At 44.1% G+C, this 15,839-nt stretch overlaps 1 protein-coding gene across 1 annotated transcript in view; it reads left to right on the top strand.

Moving 5' to 3' along the window:
- TMEM67 (transmembrane protein 67) overlaps nt 1-15,839 on the top strand; it is a 959,807-nt gene that overhangs the window by 726,878 nt on the left and 217,090 nt on the right. Inside the window, exon 23 of the mRNA XM_033932787.1 lies at nt 1,286-1,372. Within this exon, the coding sequence (XP_033788678.1) occupies nt 1,286-1,372 (87 nt within the window). The remainder of the gene's footprint in view (nt 1-1,285; nt 1,373-15,839) is intronic.

Genomic DNA, 15,839 nt, shown 5'->3' with positions numbered 1-15,839 from the left:
AACTTTGTTACTGGTTTTGTGTTATTTTGAAACCTGTATGCACCTGATTGAAAGCCCGTTGAGCAGTGCTAGGCTCAAGGCTGTAAAGGTGCCAGAATCTGGAAGCCTTAAAACCAGGTTCATTTTGTTTCTAACATTTTTTCCTTTTTTGCCTTTTTGGTGGCCGATTGTGGACTATGTTAGGAACTGTGTGAAGGGATAGTAGTTGGGGAGAATCCACACAAGATCCTTGGGTGGGATTGTGGGGCCATTTGTGGCAAAGCTTTTGAATAAGTGGATTCTGCTACTCCCCTCCCCCACCAACTGCTTACTGTTGCAAGCCAGGCCTAATTGGAACACTTGCATAAAACTGAGCAATTGTAACAGTCTAATTCCTGCCCTGCTTGAGACTGCAGGCTTATTAGGACTGAACTATTATAAACTGTTGCAGTGCTTTCCTGTTGATACCTGCAATGAAGGTGAGGGCTTTATGGTTTTACAGCCCGGATATTTTTTTCATGTTTTTTTTTTTATTCATTAAGTAAATGATTTAAACCCCTGACTTAGGGGACAAGGCACTCAATAAATTGAGACTTATTGCTATAAGAACTTTATTGTTCCTGAATTGTTTTTCTTTATTGATTAAAATAACCCAGCAGGACCTCCAGCATCTCCTGGAGGCACGTTGAGCGCAGGCTATTCTGGGCGCTGACCGGGGCTATTGTTCAAGCCGGCACCGGCAGCGTCACAATATCCAGGTCTAAGTTAAGCGGTGATGATTCAAAACCAAAATTGTGCAAGACAATAGCATGTGGACATTGCTGGGCAATCACGCGCAGGACGTCAGCATGCTGAATTAAAACACAATTTTAAAGTGCTCCGTGTGGGTGTGTGTGGGAGAACCCCTCCCCCCCCACACACACACACTTTACTTAGAACAGTTGGTGCTCCCGTTATGAGAGGGGAACCCCCCCATTACAGGGGAAACTAATTTTTCCCTAAAAAGAGGGAAAAAGGCTGTTTCCTCTATAATGGGGAGTTCCCCTTCAACACCCTCCACAACGGGAGTGCCAACTGTTCTAAGTAAAGTGTGTGTGTGTGGGGGGGGGGGGAGTTCCCCCCCACACGCCCACATGGAGCGCTTTAAAATTGTGTACCTTATATTTAAAAAAATGACAGAAGTCCTTCAGTGGAGCATGGATTTAGTGTACTTAGTTAAACTCATTAATATTTTAAGACTTAATGGATGCATGCCTTGGCTTGTGTATGTATATTTCTAATGTTGCCCTTGTGCTTTTTATTACAGGCACAACAATTTGTATCAGTCGTGTTGCCTTTACCTGATGAAGAGAAAAGTTTTGTTACTTACGTAGGCTGTGCTTTTGCTTTAAAAGTATGTAATTTTCAATTAGTAAAGAGAGTAATTACACAATTAGCTTTTTTTTAGTTTTCTCTTTTAAAATGATGTTAAGAATAAATATTGTCAATATTATTTTTAAATGATAATGTCACAGGTGCCAAATCTGTGGGTTTAATGGATATTTGAAAATCCTCAAAAATGAGTAGAATCCTTTACTTTGTCTAGGGAGGGGTAGTTCATTTTGAGTTCTGAACTCCCAATCATTTTGAAAGATTAACCCCTGTTAATTTGAGAATAAACTTAATGTTTGCCAATGCAAGTTTCTCTAATTTATTAGAATGCCCAGGTAAGTAAGAGACAGATGGCTAGATCCACCGATCGGTTTGCGACCCAATTTCCCTCCGACCCGATTCACTAACCTCTGTCCCGATCATCCTCCGATCCGTGCATGCAAATGAGGGGGAACGGCATTCAAATGTAAGCAGGCAGCAATTCACTAAACAAAATGAGGGACACGGACTGGGCTGACCGATCCAAAAATAAGCAACTGTTGAGGACCAGTCACTCAGGTCCTTTCCGACTGCCCAGCCTTCTGCTGCCATGCTCTCTGCCCTGATTCTCTGCCCCCAACTTTCCAGCTCTGCCTTGCCACCCTGCTCAGCCCTGATCTACTGCTCTCAGCCCCCGGGTTTCCAGCTGTCTCGCCGCCTTGCTCAGCTCTGATCTCCTGCTCTCAATCCACAACTTTCCAGCTGTCTCGCTGCCCTGCTCAGGCCTGACTTGCCTGCCCTTCCCCGCAGTTTGAGCCCATGGTTTTAACCCACGGGTTTAAAGTGGGTTAAAACCACAGGCTCGCGAAGTAGAAAAAACCACAGGCTCACGAAGTAGAAAAAACAGTCAGCTAATTAAAGTAAAAAAATGTAAAAGTAAAAAAGCTCTGCCAGGCACGAAGGGCCAGCGCATATGCAGACCATCTACAGTCAAGGAAGATGGTCTGCACATGCTCAAGGATCGCTCTCCAGCGATCCATGCGGTTGGTGGGAGGCATGCCAAAGATCGTTTCCATTTGCATGCAGGCCTTTAGTGAATTGGTCAGCCTGCCTGCAATCGCCCACGGATTGGGCACGGAGAGGCAGTTTAGTGAATCTAGTCTAGAGTACCTAAAAGTCTAAACAAATGCATTTCCTTCTTTGGTTAGACCTAGTAACATAGTAAATGATGGCAGATAAAGACTGGTGTGGTCTATCTAATCTGCCCAACAGTCACATTCATTATCAAGGCAATGTTGAACCAACAATCCAGTAATTATTAATTTTACTTGCTAAGTCCCATGATAAGATGTCTTTTCCCTTTCCCTGAGATTGACATGGCCTATACTCAGAGGATATGAATGTGGTATAAAATATGCATACTTGCTCCTGATCCATCTTGCCAAATATGGGACACAGACCATAGAAGTCCTTCCAGCATCAGCTCCACTGCTCCACTGTTGGAGTTGCCATCAAAGCTAACTCTAGCCCATCCCGATATATCTTGCCATATAAGGGAAAAACTGTAGAAGTCTATCTGACATCAGCTTCACTGCTGAGGCTGCCATTTAAGCACCACTCCTGTACAGAAATGAAGTTGTAGCTGTTGATCTGTCGAGTATTGTGTCATTAACATTTTAATATAAGAAGGCATCTATGGACTTCTGCTACTTACAACAAAAAGTTTATCTTGTTTCTTTTCTTTGATTCTGAGCAGGGAGACAAACATATTACCCCTGATATTCAGCCAGCACCTATTAGCATTTTTTAAAATGCTTACCGTCAACAATTTTATTAGCTCTCAATATTCAGTGACAGGCCACTTCTGGGTACTGGCATGGATTATTGGGGCTAATTTTGAGTGGACTGGCCATTGGAGCTAATGTGGGCGCAGATAATATTCAGCCATCTGAATATTGGCCAAACCCACATAATCCTAGTTGGTGCCCCATTCCCCCTCCTGGTCACCCCCACCAAAGGTCCCTTGCTTCCTATCCCTCCCCATAACCCAATCATCACCCAGTACTGATCTCCTCTGTCGCAATGTTGGCAGGCCTCCCTCAGATCTACTTTTGTTTCCCAGTGGTCTAGTGTGGGTATTAGGGATGGATATAGAGCTCCCTTGCTCCTGCCTCTTATGGCTGCCAAACTAAGCAGTTGCCATATCCTCTTGCAGCAACTTGCAGTACTACCATGCCATTTTGACACTATTCACAAGGGGCAGGAGTGAGGAGTCTCTGCTCCTAGTGCTCCCACAGGATCACCAGGAAGCAATAAGCCCAAGGAGTCTACTTATACTGCAGTAGGGGGGACGAGGTATAAATTTAATGGCTCAGGCTGGGGGGGGGGTGGTAACACTGTGCCAACTAAATATTATGTGGGTCTGGCCAATATTCAAAGGTGGTCTTCTTTTGGGGGGACCAGGGGGATGGGAGCACTTTTGCGCCTTCAAAGGTAATGTGGGCGCTAGCTGAACAGTAGCAAATCACCTGGACCGGATGGTATACATCCCAGAGTGCTGATAGAATTGAAAAATGAACTTGCAGAGCTATTGTTAGTAATTTGTAACTTTTCTTTAAAATCTAGCATAGTACCAGAAGACTGGAGGGTGGCCAACATGACGCTGATTTTGAAAAAGGGTTCCAGAGGTGATCTGGGAAATTATAGACCGGTGAGTCTGACGTCAGTGCCAGGCAAAATGGTGGAGACTATTATAAAGAACAAAATGACAGAACATATACGTAAGCATGGATTAATAAGAAAAAGCCAACATGGTTTTAGTCAAGGGAAATCTTGCCTAACCATTCTACTGCAGTTCTTTGAAGAGGTGAATGAACATGTAGATAAAGGGGAACCGGCTGATATTGTGTATTTGGATTTTCAAAAGGCATTTGACAAAATACCTCATGAAAGACTTCTGAGGAAATTGGAAAGTCATGGAATATGCGGTAATGTCCCTTTATGGATTTGAGAACTGGCTGAAAGACAGAAAACAGAGAGTGGTTTTAAATGGTCAGTATTCTCAATGGAGAAGGGTAAATAGTGGGGTTCTCCAGGGGTCTGTGCTGGGACAGCTGCTTTTTTAACTTATTTATCGATTGATCTAGAGATGGGAATAACTAGTGAGATAATTACATTTGCTGATGACAAAGTTGTTCAAAGCTGTTAAATCAGAAGAGGATTGTGAAAAATTGCAAGAGGACCTTGTGAGACTGGAAGACTGAGCGTCAAAATGGCAGATGACGTATAATGTGAGCAAGTACAAAGTGATGCACATGGGAAAGAGGAACCCAAACTATAGTTATGATGCTGTGTTCTGTGTTAGGAATCACGGCCCAGGAAAAGGATCTAGGTATCATTGTTGAGGATGCGTTGAAACTCTCAGCTCAATGTGTGGCGGCTGTTAAGAAAGAAAATAGAATGTTAGGAATTATCAGGAAAGGAATGGAAAACAAATATGAAAATATTATAATGCCCTTATATCGCTCTATGATATGGTCGCACCTTGAATACTGTGTGCAGTTTTGGTCACCTTATCTTAAAAAAGATATAGCAGAATTAGAAAAGATACAGAGAAGAGTGACAAAAATAATAAAAGGGATGGGATTTCTTCCCTATGAGGAAAGGCTAAAGTGACTAGGGCTCTTCAGCTTGGAGAAGAGATGGCTCAAGGGTGATATGATAGAGGTCTATAACATAATGAGTAGAATGGAAAGGGTAGATGTGAATCGCTTCTCCACTCTTTCCAAAAATACTAGGTTGAAGCTACTAAGTGGTAGATTTAAAACAAACCAGAGAAAATACTTCTTCATACAGCGTGTAATTAAACTTTGGAATTCATTGCCGGAGAATGTGGTGAAATCAGTTAGCTTAGCGGGATTTTAAAAAAGGTGTGTATAATTTCTTAATTGAGAAGTCCATAGGTCATTATTGAGATGGCTTGGGGAAATCCACTGCTTATTACTAGGATAAGCAGCATAAAATCTGTTTTACTACTTGGGATCTAGCTAGGTACTTGGGACCTGGGTTGGCCACTGTTGGAAACAGGATACTGGGCTTGATGGAACTTCAGTCTGTCTCAGTAGAACTATATAATATTGTGAGAGGTTTAACCGAGAAGGCTCATAGATATGAAGAAAAAATGATCCTCCTGTGAACAAGTTTGCTGAATATTTAGAGAGAAAAATCGTAATAAGGGACTCTGTCCAGGAGAGTGTAATCAAATGGCTATATTTCAAGAAGTTAAAATTCAAGAGATTGAAAGGTTGTTCAAATGCTTACAGTTTCTAGAGCATGCAATAAGCCTTGCTTATCTAAAATTTTAAGTCAGATTGCTGGAAAAATTGCTCCGACATTGACAAAAATAATAAATAAGTCATTTTGCTCTGGATTATTTCCTGAGAGTTGTTTTAAATTTTTTATTCATTTTTATAACTTACATCAAGTGTAACAGGAAATAACATTTAAATGGTAAAACATCACTTGATTTGCTATAATATCATCTGGAAATCATGAAATTTAACCACCCTTTCCATCCCTAATACATCAAAAATAGTCATATATTATTTTATACATTATATGATTTAATAAAATATCAAAAAATACCACCCCACCCACCCATTCCCATTCCTTCATTTCAGTTATCTTATTATGGGAAAATGTTTATTGCTCATTACAAAAGTCTGTTAATGGTCCCCAGACCTCCTGAAATTTACCAAAATATCCTCTCTGCCATGCTCTCTGCCATGCTCTCTGTATTGCTAATGTTCTTTCCACTGTCCGCGCTCTTCAACCTCTCCCTTAGTACAGGCAGTGTCCCGTTGGACTGGAGGACGGCTAACGTCATTCCACTCCACAAGAAAGGCTCAAAGATGGAGACAGCAAACTACAGACCAGTGAGTCTAACATCGATAGTGAGCAAACTAATGGAAACTCTAATCAAAGACCAATTAGATAAGATCCTGGATGAGGAGAATCTACGGGATCCCCGACAACATGGATTTACTAAGGGGAGATCCTGCCAATCCAACCTGATCAGCTTCTTTGACTGGGTAACGGGGAAGCTGGATATAGGGGAGTCCCTGGACATCGTGTACCTGGACTTTAGCAAAGCATTCGATAGCGTACCACACCGCAGGTTACTGAGCAAGATGAGTTCTATAGGATTAGGTAACACATTGACAAAATGGGTTGGGAGCTGGCTTGGAGGTAGGCTCCAAAGGGTGGTGGTGAACGGCACCCCCTCCGAAATGACGGAGGTGATTAGTGGAGTACCACAGGGCTCAGTCTTGGGCCCAATCCTATTCAACATCTTTATAAGAGACTTGGCAGAAGGGCTTCGAGGTAAAATAACATTATTCGCCGATGACGCCAAACTGAGTAATGTAGTGGGCAAATGCACAACAGACGAAGATTCAGTGCCCGACAACATGATGCACGACCTACTCCTACTGGAGCGATGGTCTAGGACATGGCAACTCAACTTCAATGCCAAAAAATGCAAAGTTATGCACCTGGGCAGCCAGAATCCATGCAAGTCTTATACCCTTAATGGCGAGATCCTAGCAAAAACGGTAGCAGAACGAGACTTGGGGGTAATCGTCAGTGAGGACATGAAGTCTGCCAATCAAGTGGAGCAGGCTTTGTCCAAGGCAAGACAAATCATGGGCTGCATACGAAGGGGTTTCGTCAGTCGTAAGGCGGAAGTCATTATGCCATTGTATAGATCCATGGTGAGGCCCCACCTGGAATACTGTGTGCAATTCTGGAGGCCGCATTATCGCAAGGATGTGCTGAGACTGGAGTCGGTGCAAAGAATGGCCACCCGGATGGTCTCGGGACTCAAGGATCTACCATACGAAAAACGGCTTGACAAATTACAGCTATACTCGCTCGAGGAGCGCAGAGAGAGGGGGGACATGATCGAGACGTTCAAGTATCTTACGGGCCGCATCGAGGCGGAGGAAGATATCTTCTTTTTCAAGGGTCCCACGACAACAAGAGGGCATCCGTTGAAAATCAGGGGCGGGAAACTACGAGGTGACACCAGGAAATTCTTTTTCACTGAAAGAGTGGTTGATCGCTGGAATAGTCTTCCACTACAGGTGATTGAGGCCAGCAGCGTGCCTGATTTTAAGGCCAAATGGGATCGGCACATGGGATCTATTCACAGGGCAAAGGTAGGGGAGGGACATTAAGGTGGGCAGACTAGATGGGCCGTGGGCCCTTATCTGCCGTCTATTTCTATGTTTCTATGTTTCTACAGAATTCCACCAGAAACTGTAATTTAATCTGCTCTGATTTTCCCAATTGAATGTAATCTGTTGAATGGCAACTCCAGTCAAAATAAATAAAAGCTTGTTGTTTTTTTTGAAGAAATCTGACTTTTCGCTCTCATTGACATGCCAAATAAAATAGTATCTTATCCCAGGACAAGCAGGCAGCATATTCTTGACTGATGGGTGACGGCACCGACGGAGCCCCGGTACGGACAATTTTAGAGTGATTGCACTCTAAGAACTTGGAAAGTTCTAGTAGGCCGCACGCGCGAGTGCCTTCCCGCCCGACGGAGGTGCGCGGTCCCCAGTTTCTTAGTTCCGCGGAGCTAAGACGCACTTTTCAACGGCTGTTGAAAAGATTTTTCCTGATCGCCTTCCCGCTCGCGAAATCTTCTTCGGAAATTGTATTTCCTTTTTTTCTTTTATTATTTTTCTTATTTTTTTAAAAAAAAAAGTTTCTTTTTTCTTTTCTTTCGTCGGTTTTGCCCCGGCGGGGCCTGCTGCCACCATCGAGGCCTCGGCCTTCGATTTGGCAGAAGCCGTTTTTACTTTCATGCCCCCCCCAGCCAGGGTTTAAGAAGTGCCAGCGGTGTGCACGGCCTATTTCTCTCACGGACCCGCACAACTGGTGCTTACAGTGCCTGGATCCCGAGCATCAGGCTTCCACCTGCACCCGCTGTGCCACATTGAAAAAACGAACATTGAAAAACCGTCAAATTCAGCAACGATTGCTTTTCGGTGCCGATATGTCTGACCCTGCGGCATCGACACCAGCATCGGCCCCATCGCAGTCGGCACCCACTTCGTCGACACCACGCCGGCGTCGCAACACCCAGGTAAGCCGGCTAAGAAGCCTTCCCCGCTGGAGCGTCCTCCGGTCTCGATAGCAGCGAGCCCAGTCCTGCTGACCACGAGGAGCCCGCGGAAGCGCTCCGCCCCTATTGAGGTGAGTCCCTCGACCTCGGGCTCCTCATCCTCGGGGCGTCGAGCGGCACCGCAGGTACTGCAGAAGAAAAAGGCGATACCGGTGCCTTCTCTGGACGAGCACATTGCAGCCGTCCTACAGGTGCAGCTCAAAGAGCAGTTACAACAGCTCCTTCCTGCTCTATTGGCACCGAGCCTTCCAGTCCCGGTCCGGTCTGAGCCACCGGTACCAACAGTGGAGCAGCCTCTTTTGTCCGCGTCCACTTTGTCGGTACCGGTCCACTCTGCTTCATCGGTCTCCATGCCAGTCCTCGCACTGGAACCGAGAGCTCAACACCAGGCTGTTCAGACTTCGGCACCGATGCAGCTTGTAACGTCTCCCGGTACCGTGTCTATGAGGTCAGGTAAGTCGGCACGCAAATCCCGACACCTGGAACCCTCCACACTGGAGTCTCGAGACTGTAGCTCCCACATTAGGGATCCTGATCTGTGGGGTGACTCTGAAGAGCCTTTTCTTTCTGAGGGTGAGTGTTCATCGGATGAGGATGATCCTGCTGTTCCTGATCCATCCTCCAGACCAGATTCTACATCTTTCACTTCCTTTCTGAAAGACATGTGTGAATCTCTTTCTATTCCTTTGGAGGCTGAGTCTAAAAAATCCAAAGCCTTCCTTGATGCACTGGATTTTGACCAGCCTCCAAAGGAATTTCTCAAATTACCCCTCCATGATATCTTGAGGGAAACCTTTTATAAGAATCTGGAGACTCCTTTGACCATTCCAGGAGCCCCTCGTAAATTAGATTCTTTGTATAAAGTGATACCTATCCCTGGATTTGATAAGCCGCAGCTTCCACATAAATCTCTTCTAGTGGAATCTACGCTTAAAAAGTCTGCCGGAGCTAGTGTATACGCTTCTGTCCCTCCTGGCAGAGAAGGTAAAGCCATGGATAAGTTTGGTAAAAGGTTATACCAGAATGCCATGCTTGCTAACAGATCTGGTAATTATGCTTTCCATTTCTCTTTCTATCTCAAGCATCTTCTCACCACCATGGCTTCCTTTGAAAAGTACCTTCCTGATCGAAAACGGCAGGCTTTTCACCAGTGCTCGTCCTCTCTCTTCCAGCTACGCAAGTTTATGGTTCGATCAATTTTATGACACGTTCGAACTTACCACCAGAGCAACGGCCATGTCTGTGGCCATGCGCCGCCTTGCTTGGCTCAGAGTGTCGGAGCTTGATGTCAACCATCAAGATCGACTGGCTAATGCTCCATGCCTAGGGGATGAACTCTTTGGTGAATCCATGGACTCTACCACCCAAAAGCTCTCCGCCCATGAGACTCGCTGGGATACTCTTCTAAAAACAAAGAAGAAGACTCCACCTGCCCGGCCTTTTAGACAACAATCGGCCTATCAACGCCGTTATGTGGCTCGCCCTTTGACATCAGCTCCCCAACAACCTAGGTGTCAACGTCAACAACAACGACAAACCCCTAGGCCACCACAGCAGCAACCTGCGAAACCACCTTCTCAGCAAAAATCTACTCAGCCCTTTTGACTTAGTTCTCCAGGGCATAGCCAGTTTTCTGCCATCTGCCCACCTGCCTCAACCTATAGGTGGCCGTCTTACTTTTTTCCTCAGCCGTTGGAAGATCATCACCTCGGATCAATGGGTCCTCAACATCATCCGCCACGGCTACTCTCTCAACTTTCAGACACTTCCTGCCCAAAGTCTGCCAAGAGAGTCTGCTTTGAACACTCCTCAATCTTCCCTCCTCCTTCAGGAGGTTCAATCCCTCCTCCTTCTGAACGCCATAGAGGAAGTTCCTCTAGATCAAAATGGGCAGGGATTCTACTCCCGTTATTTTTTGGTTCCCAAAAAAACAGGAGATCTCAGACCCATTCTAGATCTTCGCGATCTCAACAAATGCTTGGTCAAAGAAAAATTCAGAATGCTCTCTTTGGCCACTCTTTACCCTCTTCTCACTCACGGCGACTGGCTATGCTCCCTCGATCTCAAAGAGGCATACACTCACATACCGGTCAATCTGGCCTCCAGACAGTACCTCCGCTTCATGATCAATCACTGTCATTACCAGTACAAGGTGCTCCCCTTCGGTCTTGCCTCCTCTCCAAGAGTGTTCACCAAATGTCTGATTGTGGTGGCTGCTTTTCTACGCTCTCACCACCTTCAGGTATTTCCTTACCTGGACGACTGGTTAATCAAGGCCAATTCATCTCAGACAGTACTCCTGGCCACCAACCAGACCATTCTGTTTCTGCAGCTTCTGGGGTTCGAGATCAATCTACCCAAATCTCATCTCATCCCCACTCAGAGACTTCAATTCATTGGAGCAGTGCTGGACACAGTCCTCATGAGAGCGTTCCTGCCGTCCAACCGTCTTCAAACACTTCAATCTCTATGTCAGCAGGTGCTTCCGCAACGCTCCATCTCTGCCAAGCAAATGATGATACTCTTGGGTCACATGGCCTCGACAGTTCATGTCACCCCCTTCGCACGTCTTTACCTGCGCACTCCTCAATGGACCCTGGCTACCCAGTGGTCCCAAGCGACGGATCCTTGCTCACGACACGTATTTGTGACGTCATCTCTTTGTCAGTCTCTTCAATGGTGGTTGATATCCTCCAATCTCTCCAGAGGTCTTCTGTTCCATCTACCTCCTCATCAACTGGTCATCACCACCGACGCCTCCCCTTATGCCTGGGGAGCTCATTTGAACGAGTTCCAAACTCAAGGCCTTTGGACAACCCAGGAAAAGAAGCATCATATCAATTTCCTGGAACTCAGAGCGATGTTTTACGCCCTCAAGACTTTCCAACATCTTCTCTTTCCTCAAGTTCTCTTGCTGTGCACAGACAATCAAGTTGCGATGTACTACATCAACAAACAGGGTGGGACAGGCTCTCGCCTCTTGTGCCAGGAAGCCCAGAGGATTTGGGCTTGGGCCGCAGATCACCATTTGTTCCTAAAGGCTCTCTACATTCAGGGAGAGCAGAATTCCTTGGCGGACAACCTCAGCAGAATTCTCCAACCCCACGAATGGACTCTCGATCCTTTGACTCTCCAGTCCATTTTCGCTCAATGGGGCACTCCTCAGACCTCTTTGCAGCTCCTCACAATCATCAGCTGCTCCACTTCTGCTCCAGACTCTACTCTCCTCACCGTCTGGCAGCGGATGCGTTTCTTCTGGATTGGTCCAATCTGTTCCTGTATGCTTTCCCCCCTCTGCCTCTCATGTTACGAACCTTGTTCAAGCTCAAGAGGGAACAAGCCACCATGATTCTCATTGCTCCATGGTGGCCCAGGCAACATTGGTTCTCCCTTCTACTTCAACTCAGCTCCAGGGAACCTATTCTACTTCCTCTGTTTCCTTCTCTGCTTACACAGCATCGGGAGACCCTTCTGCATCCCAACCTCCAGTCTCTGCACCTGACAGCTTGGTATCTCTCGGGCTGAATTCAACTGATCATCTTCTGTCTCAGCCCGTTCGTTCTATTCTGGATGCTTCCAGGAAACCGGCCACTCTGCAATGTTACCATCAGAAGTGGACACGGTTTTCTCCTGGTGTCTTCGTCATCATCTTGATCCCACTTCCCTTGCAGTGGAGACCTTGTTAGACTATCTTCTTTCTTTGTCTGACTCTGGTCTCAAGTCTACTTCCGTCAGAGTCCACCTCAGTGCTATTGCTGCTTTTCATGAGCCAGTTCATGGGAAACTTCTCTCAGCTCATCCTTTGGTTTCCAGATTCATGCGGGGTCTTTTCAATGTCAAACCACCTCTTAAGGCTCCTCCTGTAGTCTGGGATCTCAATGTGGTTCTCTCTGCCTTGATGAAGCCTCCGTTCGAACCTTTGGCTACAGTTCCTTTCAAGTTCCTCACTTGGAAGGTGCTTTTCCTTATTGCTCTTACCTTTGCCAGGAGGGTCAGTGAACTACATGCACTAGTTGCGGATCCACCTTTTACTGTCTTTCATCATGACAAGGTGGTTCTGCGTACACATCCAAAGTTTCTCCCTAAGGTTGTCTCTGAATTCCATCTCAACCAATCCATTGTTTTGCCTGTCTTCTTTCCAAAACCTCACTCTCATTCTGGAGAACAGGCTCTCCATACTTTGGACTGTAAGCGGGCTTTAGCTTACTATTTAGACCGTACTAAGCCCCACAGATCATCTCCTCAACTATTTTTGTCCTTTGATCCAAATAAATTGGGACGTCCTGTTTCTAAACGTACGCTGTCTAATTGGCTTGCAGCGTGCATCTCATTCTGTTATGCTCAGTCCGGACTGACACTGGAAGGTTCTGTCACAGCCCATAGAGTTAGAGCTATGGCAGCATCTGTAGCTTTCCTCCGTTCCACTCCTATTGAGGAAATCTGCAAGGCTGCTACTTGGTCCTCAGTTCATACTTTTACATCTCATTATTGTCTGGATGCTTTCTCCAGACGGGATGGACACTTCGGCCAATCTGTTTTGCAAAATTTGTTTTCCTAATGGCCAACCTTCCCTCCATCCCTCTTTTTGTTAGCTTGGAGGTCACCCATCAGTCAAGAATATGCTGCCTGCTTGTCCTGGGATAAAGCACAGTTACTTACCGTAACAGGTGTTATCCAGGGACAGCAGGCAGATATTATTGCGTCCCACCCACCTCCCCAGGTTGGCTTCTTAGCTGGCTTATCTTAACTGGGGACCGCGCGCCTCCGTCGGGTGGGAAGGCACTCGCGCGTGCGGCCTACTAGAACTTTCCAAGTTCTTAGAGTGCAATCACTCTAAAATTGTCCGTACCGGGGCTCCGTCGGTGCCGTCACCCATCAGTCAAGAATATCTGCCTGCTGTCCCTGGATAACACCTGTTACGGTAAGTAACTGTGCTATATGTCAAGGCCATCGGATTTTCTAACATCCTATTTATTTGGGTCCATATTGATTTCCAAAATAACAATATAAATGGACAATAGAATAAAAGATGATCTAATGTCCCAGCCTCAAGATGACAGTGCCAACATCTATTAGACATAGAGCTATCTAATTTTTGTAAATGAACAGGGGTCCAGAAAGCTCTATGCAAAAGAAAAAAACAAGTTTGTCTCATAGATGCAGACGTACATCTCATCCTCCAAGATCAAATTCATGTCCATTGAGACACAGTAATTTGATGCTTGATCTCATTGCTCCAAATGTCCCGAAGACTAGTTTTTGGATTTTATTCACAAATCCAGATATCAATTTATACCACTGTGCGGCCTGGTGTCCCATGAAATCTACCTGAAAGCATAAGAATTCCAAGCTATAATGATTATTGAGATTTCTCCATTCAGGGAACCCTGCTTGAATGGCCTGCTTCAATTGCAACCATCTAAAACTTTGTGATTTACTAAGACCAAATTTATGTTGCAACTGTGAAAACTCAAGCAGCTTATCATTAGATAATACATCTTCCAATGTACGTATGCCTGCCATCAACCAATGCTTCCAGATGATTTTAAAACCACCAATTTGAATCTTGGAGTTTAGCCAAATCATTTGATTTGTTGATTTATGTATTGAAATAGAGTTAGACTATTTACATATCTTAAAGTTTTCCATGTATCAACTAATATTCTATTTTCTTTATATAACCTAGGCATTTTAATACTAAGAACATGGCAAAGTCGCAGAGGAAACATGAGTCGCCATTCCAACCATATCCAATCCAGGATATTTTTAATGGGCTCTGGGAGAACCCAATACATACCTTGGCGCATAATATAGGCTTGATGATACCTATAAAAATTAGGAAAATTTACCCCTCCTCCTTAATTGGCTTTTGTAAAGACACTAAAGCAATTCTAGCAATTTTACCCAGCCAAATAAATTTTGTTAGAATACTATTTAACTTTTTGTAAAAAGACCCCTGGAAAAAAACTGGTATCATTCCCATTTGATAACAAACCACAGGTAAGATCATCATTTGAACAGTTTGTACTCTCCCCCACCAAGCATCTTCCTTCCATACAAAAGAAAATGAATCAAATAATCCTTTTGTACAGTGTACATTTAGTGGAAGAACTTCTGATTTACTCCAATTTATCTTATATCCTGAAAATTTTCCAAATTTCACAATCAAATCAAGTAAACATGGAATAGTTGTTTCTGGATTTCTTAAATGATGCAGAATATCATCTGCATATGCAGATACTTTATATTCTCGATCTGAATAAGGAATACCCTGTATCTCCCTCGCTTGCTGAATAGCTAATAACAAGGGTTCCAAAACAATATCAAAAAATAAAGGAGATAGGGGACAGCCTTGTCTAACCCCCCTCTGCAAACTAAAGCGTTCTGAAAAATTATTATTAATATACAACCTAGCAATAGGGGAGCTATACAAAGTTTGAATCATTTGTATAAATCCTGAACCTATACCAAACCATTCCATTGCTTGATACATGAAGGTCCATTCTACTCGATCAAAGGCCTTCTCTGCATCCAAGGACACAGAAAAGGCCGGATCTTTCATGGCTTTTGTTAAATATAACATATGAAAAGCCAATCTAGTATTATTAGAGAAATCTCTCTGAGCAACAAATCCTGTTTGGTACATACTTCAAATAAAAGGGAGAGCTTTAGCCAAGCGTAAAGCCAATGTATTAGCTAAAAGTTTACCATCTACATTAATTAAAGAAATAGGCCTGTAATTTGAAACCAAAGTGGGATCTTTATTTGGCTTTGGCAAAACTATAGTTAAAGATTCTGCCATAGTGCCTATGATACAACCCTTATTTAGTTGAGTCTGATATAAATTTAATAAATAAGGCAATAGGGTATTTTGAAATGACTTATAAAACTCTACCGTAAAACCACATGGAGCGGATCCAATTCTAAGGGACTTCAAAGCTGTTTGTAATTCTTTTAGTGATATAGGCTCTTCTAAACTTCTTTTTATATGTTCAGGAATTTTAGGTCCCTCTAATAATTTCATAAACTCTAAACCATCTTTTCCTTTGTCTAAATAAGGCTCAGAAGAATAGATTTATAAAATTTAAAAAATTGTTTTAAAATAGGTTCAACTTGAGTATAAGTATCACCAATCTCATCTTTAATGACAATTATTTTTGTCTTCCTTTTTTTCGCTTTAAGATAGTTTGCCAATACTCTTCCCACCTTATTTGAGTTTCCATAATACAAATGTTAATTCTTTATGATTCAGATCTAAAATTGGGTAGCTTATTATAGAAGCTAATTAAATATATTATAATAGCTTGTAAGGAGTTTT

The sequence above is a fragment of the Geotrypetes seraphini genome, chromosome 2 (genome assembly GCF_902459505.1).
Source record: "Geotrypetes seraphini chromosome 2, aGeoSer1.1, whole genome shotgun sequence".
NCBI lineage: Eukaryota > Metazoa > Chordata > Amphibia > Gymnophiona > Dermophiidae > Geotrypetes > Geotrypetes seraphini.
This window is presented reverse-complemented; position numbering and strand designations above follow the sequence as displayed.